At 41.4% G+C, this 6,987-nt stretch overlaps 1 protein-coding gene across 1 annotated transcript; it reads left to right on the top strand.

The window, feature by feature from the left end:
- Positions 1-1,653: 1,653 nt before the first annotated feature.
- On the top strand, positions 1,654-5,638 carry si:dkeyp-59c12.1 (Ras-related and estrogen-regulated growth inhibitor-like protein). The gene is made up of 4 exons (XM_061773296.1): positions 1,654-2,078; positions 2,164-2,217; positions 2,474-2,550; positions 4,210-5,638. The coding sequence occupies exons 1-4, from the start codon at positions 2,030-2,032 to the stop codon at positions 4,633-4,635; spliced, it is 606 nt and encodes a 201-aa protein (XP_061629280.1). The 5' UTR covers positions 1,654-2,029; the 3' UTR covers positions 4,636-5,638.
- Positions 5,639-6,987: the final 1,349 nt, after the last annotated feature.

Here is a 6,987-nt window from a genome sequence, read left to right as displayed (position 1 = left end):
ACTTAAGAACAGAAAAAGCTAGAAACATACTTTTTCTGGTGAAAGAAGAGGGTCTACGCTTTCTTTTAGCAGGTTTGGTACTTATATGGTCACAGAATATAATGTTCTGTGGGTCTCAAATCTAAAAATGCTCAACTTTGAAAATGGCTGGCGGTGAATGAGTTAATTGCCCCAAAACCAAATAGGGAGGACCAATTGATTTAGTATGTTAATTTATTGGGTGCTGATCCCCATATGTATGAATACACTATTTAACATGATACGACATAATAATTGACTGCAAGTTATTTTGTGGACCCGCAAGCAAAAGCACATGGACTCCCGTGACATCCCCGGGCCCCACTTGGAGAGCCCCCGCCTTACAAAGTGTTTATTCTCAGTATACATTCCACTTTTGTGCAGCAGTTTTTTTTGGCTCTGAAGTCAGTAGAAGACACTTACTAGCTGGCTCTTAAGGCCACAGATGGCAAAAGAATGAACATCAAGTATGTCCTCGAAATAAGACCTTCACTCAGCTGCGTCTTCTGCCACGAAGATTCACTTCCTTTCCTTAGTGCACCCCCGAAAGAGTGAAGAGTGAAATTACTACACACACACACACATTTGGAGTGTGTGTTTGTGAAACCTGTAGGAAGATTTACTTGCAGAGGTGCAGCAATCTTAAGGAGAGGCTACATAACCAACTTCCCATGAAAATCATGTGCTTCGAATGGAGAAATTACCTGAATTTGAACTTTGGCCATTTAATAAATGTTGTCGATTACTGTTGGTTTTCCTGTGTGCATTGTTGATACATGAATGAACAGTTATAAAATACATAGTTGTAATGCCTCACCTCTCATAATGATGAAAGGATTCATTTAAAGAGCATATCAAGTAGGGCCCGACCGATTAAAAGGGGTCGATATTAGGCCCATTTTTTCTCTATTGTAAAGTTAAATCAATACTAAAGGATATAGTATTGTAAAACAGTAAAATGTTCTGCTTATAATTCATATCTTTAGTTTTAAGCATTAAGGGACCAAAAATAATATTTTATTCATTATATATATTTTTATATTAATCGGCCGAACAATCGGTGATCAGAATTTTATTCTGTCCAATATCGGCATCGACCTAAAAAAAAAAAATCCATATCAGCTTAGCCTGAATATCAATATCATTTTCCTTTACATTATCCTAATACATGGAGTACTGGTACTTCACATTTAATGCAACAACGTGATATCATTCAAGAAAAGTCATCATTAAATGTTAAATTAGATTAAATGTGTTCATCATGTAAACGTCTAAGTGGAGCCATACCATACCATTCCTGAAATGTGATTTATGTGCAGTATGTCACACTACTGCAGTACAGTGTTGAAATTGGAAACAGTCAGCAGGGACAATCTGATGAAATAAGGCAAATGTAAAGCCGGACACTTAACACACAAGCCCACGCACACTATTACTTGCCACGTTGTTTCGACAATCAGCCAATCAGCGTCCAGTGGGAAGTAAACTGAAAGAGTCTGCTGCCCTCTAGCGGAGATTTTATATTTTTCTTAATAACCATTAACATTTAAAAAACCCAGGAAACCCATACTACAACAAACAAACCAACAAATATAATAGATATATTTTTTTACCTGACAACCTGCTTCAGCTTTGCACGCCACAGCTTTATATATTATATATTATATAGGCCGGGGGTTGAACCCGTCCTCAGAACTGTGAGGCAGGCCCCAAATAATATGAATAATTTCATTATTCTTATCATTATATATAAATCAATCAAGCCTAATAATAGAATTTCTTGAGGTTTAATAATGACACAAGTGCTACAGCAAAAAGACAAAGTTCAGACAGTCCACGCTTTACATACAGCAGCAGGCAGCGTAATGAGGCGCGACGTTGTTGTTGTGCCTATACGTGACGTGAAAGCCCCGCCCCCTCGCGCGCAGGCCCGCCTCCAAAAGGCTCGCGCAAGCGTCCAACACTTCACACCCGGCGCAGCAGCTCAGTGGCTTCATGGGCGCGCAACAACATGGAAGCTAACGTGGTCGTGATGGGCACGGAGAGCGTGGGCAAATCAGGTAACAGCAACGTTATAATTATGATGATGATGATGATGATGATCATGTTATTATATGAGTTGAAATCGTGTGTTATGTCTCGCAGCACTGACAGTGCGCCTGTTGACGCGGAGATTCATAGGAGAGTATGGAGATATTGGTGAGGGCTTTTACTCCACTCTACTAACTTAAACATACAGTCCTGGAAAACATTAAGAGATCATACAAACAAAAACCAAAAAATTGTACTTTGAGCATTTTGAATTTTCTTCAAATAAATGCTATAGTGACAATATTTGTATTTGGAATAAAATCATTTTGCAGTGGTCTCTTCATTTCTCCCAGAGTTGTATACTCGGTATACACTATATAAAGGTCATGTGGTCATGTCAACGTAACTTGTGTTTGTGTCTCAGAGTCCATCTACAGTCACAGATTCATGGTGGATGGCAGGGAAATTGCTGTTAATATTTGGGATTCGCCATATTCTCAGGTAAGCACTTGTCACAGGTGGCAAAAGCACTCACACGCTATACTTAAGTAGAAGTATAGATACTTAAAATTACAGCTTCAACTACTTAAGCAACACTATGAAACAAAAATAAAAAAATAAATTTTTACTGCCAATTATATACAATGCCCATTTTGATAAGTTGGCACCACAACATTGTATTATTTTTTTTTAAATCAAGAGCTATCTAGTATTCCGCCCAATATGTCAATCCATCAAGATGTCAACTGTGGTTGACTTTACCTCTCTCTAGTTACATCTTTTTTTATGTTGTGTTGTCATCCGCAGAGGTTGAAATAAGTAACAGGCCTATTTTGACAAAATAAGGACAACAGATGTCTGTTTTCAAATGTAGGAAGTACAAGTAAAAAGTCATCAACGTAAATGTTTTTAAGCTAATATTGTCATGGCAGGTAGTCGGGCTTCCTCCCATATTCCAAAAATGCTAGGTTAATTGAAGATTGGTTGAAGAAGGTGGGCATTGGGTCTGCGGCCCCCACCGGGTGCCCAGTTGTCGGGGCGCCTCGGTAGGGCCGGCACACCCCCCTGGGTCCCTCGGTGTGGGACGAGTCACGTCCACCGGGTTGCTCTTGGGTGGACCCCTGGACTCGATCCTCCCCTCGATCGATTGAGTGGGGTCCTCAGCCTCCGCGGTGCGGGCACAGCAATTACAGGACACTTCTGTCAGTCTATGTGCATGCAAAACGGTATCAATTCACTTGCATGTGTCCGCAGGCACACCCCTGGGACTCTTTCGCTGGGTGTGGGGCCGCTCACTTATTGCGACAAATAACTCATGAATATGCAAATTGTTTGTGTGTCCCCTCACTCACACTCTCGTCCGATAGACTGTTATAATTTACATAGTCAATCCCACCACACTTCAGTTTTACAGCCCCATGCGACACTCATATCTAATGTTTCATTGTTGTAGATATGTAATGATTTACTTCTCTCATCCTGTTTACAATTAGTGCTTTGTCTTTTGTCTTCGTTTCTCTCTCCCCTCTATAAACTTTGTTCTGTTCGACTGATAGATTCTGACTCTCAATAAACATAAATGATAATACCAAGAAAACACAGCGGAAGCCTAAAAACTCCACTGTGACACAGAAAAACTGTTCCGGCATAAAAGGGATACAGATCCTCCATTCTGCTTGACCTCACAGCCAAACAGGACAAAAAAAAAAAAAAAAAAAAGGTTAATTGAAGACTAAATTGTCAACAAGTGTGAGTGTGTATGGTAACTAATGCAATCTAACTGTAATAACAGTGAATGAGCCTCATGTGAAGGTGGTTTGTTTGTGTTGAATAATTTCACTACTTGAATACAGTTGTTGATGTGACATGGATTTATAATTGTGTACATGCTAGATGGATAGTGTTGATGCTATCCCTTTTATTCTTTGTCTTCTGTATATTATTACAGACCCCAGTAAATAAATTAATCCAAACAAAATAGTAATGTTTGTTCTTCTCTTATGATGGTCCATTTCTCCTGCAAATAGCGGGCGTACTGTACTTGGAAAGTATTTTTTTTTAGCTGTTACTTGGTGTAAAAAGTTTGAGAACCACTGCAGCTAGCATGACGAAAGTTTGATGTGAAGATGAGTGCTTACCTCGATGTTTCCTTTTGATCAGGACGTCTCGGTGAAGACATCCCTCCTGGAGAGGAAGCTCCAATGGGCCGACGGCTTCGTCCTGGCCTACAGCATCTGCGACCGCGCCAGCTTCAACGCCGTCGTCCGCCTGGTGCACACCATCAAGTCTGCTCGAGGCCACCCCGACACGGACAAGGCGCCCGTGGCCATCGTGGGCAACAAGCGCGACCTCCACCACCGGCGGACGGTGGCCAGCGAGGAGGGCCGCCTGCTGGCCCTCGACGCCGGCTGCCTCTTCTACGAAGTGTCGGCGGCCGAGAACTACCACGGCGTGCTGGACGTGTTCCACGGGCTGACGGGCAGAATGAGGGACGCCAAGCCGTGCGCCAAGAGGCCGCTGGGCCTCAAGGGCATCGTCAAGAGCGTGTCCGCCGTGTTCGCCAGACGACGGACAGACTCCATTTAGGAGAATCGTGGGGGTGTTGAGGGGCATTATGGGCATCCACTGTAGTGTGCCAAAGACATTCATGACGGTTGAAGCCTGAAGACATGAGCGGAAACAACACCACAGAGGTTGATTTGGTTGAACTTAAAGCCAACTACTTGAGATACTGATGAATAGACAACATAGTACCCTGACATGTATGTAGACATGTACAGTGGGGCCTTGAGATAGGAGTGACTCCACTTACAAGTTTTTCGAGATACGAGCTGTTGTTCGTTCAGCAGACTGGAGATACAAGTACTGTATGGTGGCAGTGAACTCAGCTCACTTCACCATAAGCAGAACTTGGTGAACAAATCTACACAAAAAGAGGCTTCAATCTGTTTATTGCCACTCCCTGTTGAAGTTTACTGTCAAACTAAACATAAAACAGACTGTAATTCACAGATTGTCTATTTGAAACAACCGCATAACTTCCTTTCCGTCCACTAGCTAACACTAAATAGCATCTATGTTGCAGTGCTATAACTAAGCAATGGATTGAACACAAACGATGCCACAACTCAAGAGACTGACAACATAACAGGACTCATCAGTATATATTCTTTATCATCTACAAGGACCGACTAATATTAGTGCCGTACTGATAAGCTGCAGGAGTTCATACGGCTGAATGAACGGTGTAGCCGTCTGTCTGTATTCTACTGTCCCCAGGTGGCCAAGGCGAGCACACAGAAAGCGCTGCACAACAGCCATTCAATTGATGATGCTGAATGCAGAGATGCTGAATATTGAATACTGTTTTAATGTATGCAGATCTCTACAGATGTTTTTTGCTAGTTTTTTTGCTTGTAATACATTTTGCTTGGACCAACCAATCAGACGACAGAAAAATACTGATGTAATCGCTCTTTGATTTTATGGCAGTAGTCTGACACCAAATTTGTCTTGCAGTCTGTCCAGGCATTAGTGGAACCTCAGTTTACTAACAAATCGGTTTACAAATAAAGTTTTTGGACAAATATTGTTTGGGTTAACACTTCAGCTATTGTGGATTTCATATCGCTATTAAGAAGGTGAAAGTTTTGGGAACGTAACCTCCGCCAAAGTCAGACAGACAGCAGCTGCACTGCACGGCAGGTGGACACCCCTGCACAAGTGTGTCATCAGTGAGCTCCAGTGAACTTGCCGTGACCCTCTCTAACATTAAGAGGCGAAAATCCTTTTTGCTCTTCTTCCTTTCACCCAAAACAAAAACAAAAAAGCCAAACAAGAAATATGGTAAACTCTCCATAACTAAATTAACAAAGTTCCCCCCCAAGAAATCCAGATTCAAAGTAACAAAACACGCCTCACAACAGGAAACATGACAAAAGTAGAAACGTGCAACAACAATGATCCGAAACAGATGGAACAAACCCAGGGAATTAAATACAAACAAATTGACAAGAGTGGCTGGAGGGAGCTGATTGGTTAACACAAAGTAGCGGGGTTGACGAGAACAGCTGGAGATGAAAACCAAACGAGCAAACAAGACATAAACGGTGGAGCTTCCTGAGTCCTGAATGTTTGTGTTCTTCCTCACAACTTCAGGCAAATCATTCACTCGCCAGCTGAAACCATGACATGATCCCCTGAAGTTCGGAATTTTCACACTCTGTCTAATGAGAAGCGAAGGACTGAACGTTATCTTGGTGTTCGTAGCCAAAATAGGGCAAGTCCAAAAAACAAAGAGTTCACCAAACTGTGTGGGAATTGCAATGACTACTGACTACATTAAATATTGCCTGGTGTCTTAACATAATTACAACAACTATAATTAGTGTAATGGTGAGTTGTATTTTTAATCCTTTAATTTTATTTGTCTCTATGCTGGTTTGTCCAAAAATATCTTTACGTGAAATCGGTTTTGGGCACAAAAAAAGTTGAATCAAGGGTAATAGGTTGTTCAATTCATGTACAAAAAGGGGGGGTTGGTAACAAAAAAGGCTTTATTAGAAAAAAAAATATTATTTATTAAATGTGACAATTAAACATTTTGCTACAGATTTTAGCAAGAATCATGGAAGTTGATGCACATGATTTGCTTTCACGGGCCACATAAATTGATGTGGCAGGCCAGATCTGGCTCCCAAACCCGGAGTTTGATGCAAGTGGTCTACAAGCTCTGATCACCACCACATTTTGTAATGTGGATTAGGACACCAGGCAGCACCTGTTAACATGTCAACATGGAGTGCAGTGGCTCCTGTCATTGTAAAAATGTATAACTACTGTCCATAAATAAAAAATCCAGACGAGAGTTTTCCAATTGAAGCAAGCTTGTGTGAAGACATCTCAAAGAAATAAATAAAAACACACTTGATGTGTTTC

This window comes from Phyllopteryx taeniolatus, chromosome 5 (genome assembly GCF_024500385.1).
Source record: "Phyllopteryx taeniolatus isolate TA_2022b chromosome 5, UOR_Ptae_1.2, whole genome shotgun sequence".
Taxonomy (NCBI): domain Eukaryota; kingdom Metazoa; phylum Chordata; class Actinopteri; order Syngnathiformes; family Syngnathidae; genus Phyllopteryx; species Phyllopteryx taeniolatus.
The sequence above is the reverse complement of the archived record's forward strand: the minus strand, read 5'-3'. Positions and strand labels throughout refer to the sequence as shown.

What these genes read in the sequence shown, in the direction of transcription:
- si:dkeyp-59c12.1 (XM_061773296.1), top strand. Translation starts at nt 2,030, where the DNA reads ATGGAAGCTAACGTGGTCGTGATGGGCACGGAGAGCGTGGGCAAATCA. An exon ending in AGGAGAGTATGGAGATATTG is followed by an intron (nt 2,218 to 2,473) that starts GTGAGGGCTTTT and finishes TTTGTGTCTCAG; the next exon opens with AGTCCATCTACAGTCACAGA. An exon ending in GGGATTCGCCATATTCTCAG is followed by an intron (nt 2,551 to 4,209) that starts GTAAGCACTTGT and finishes CCTTTTGATCAG; the next exon opens with GACGTCTCGGTGAAGACATC.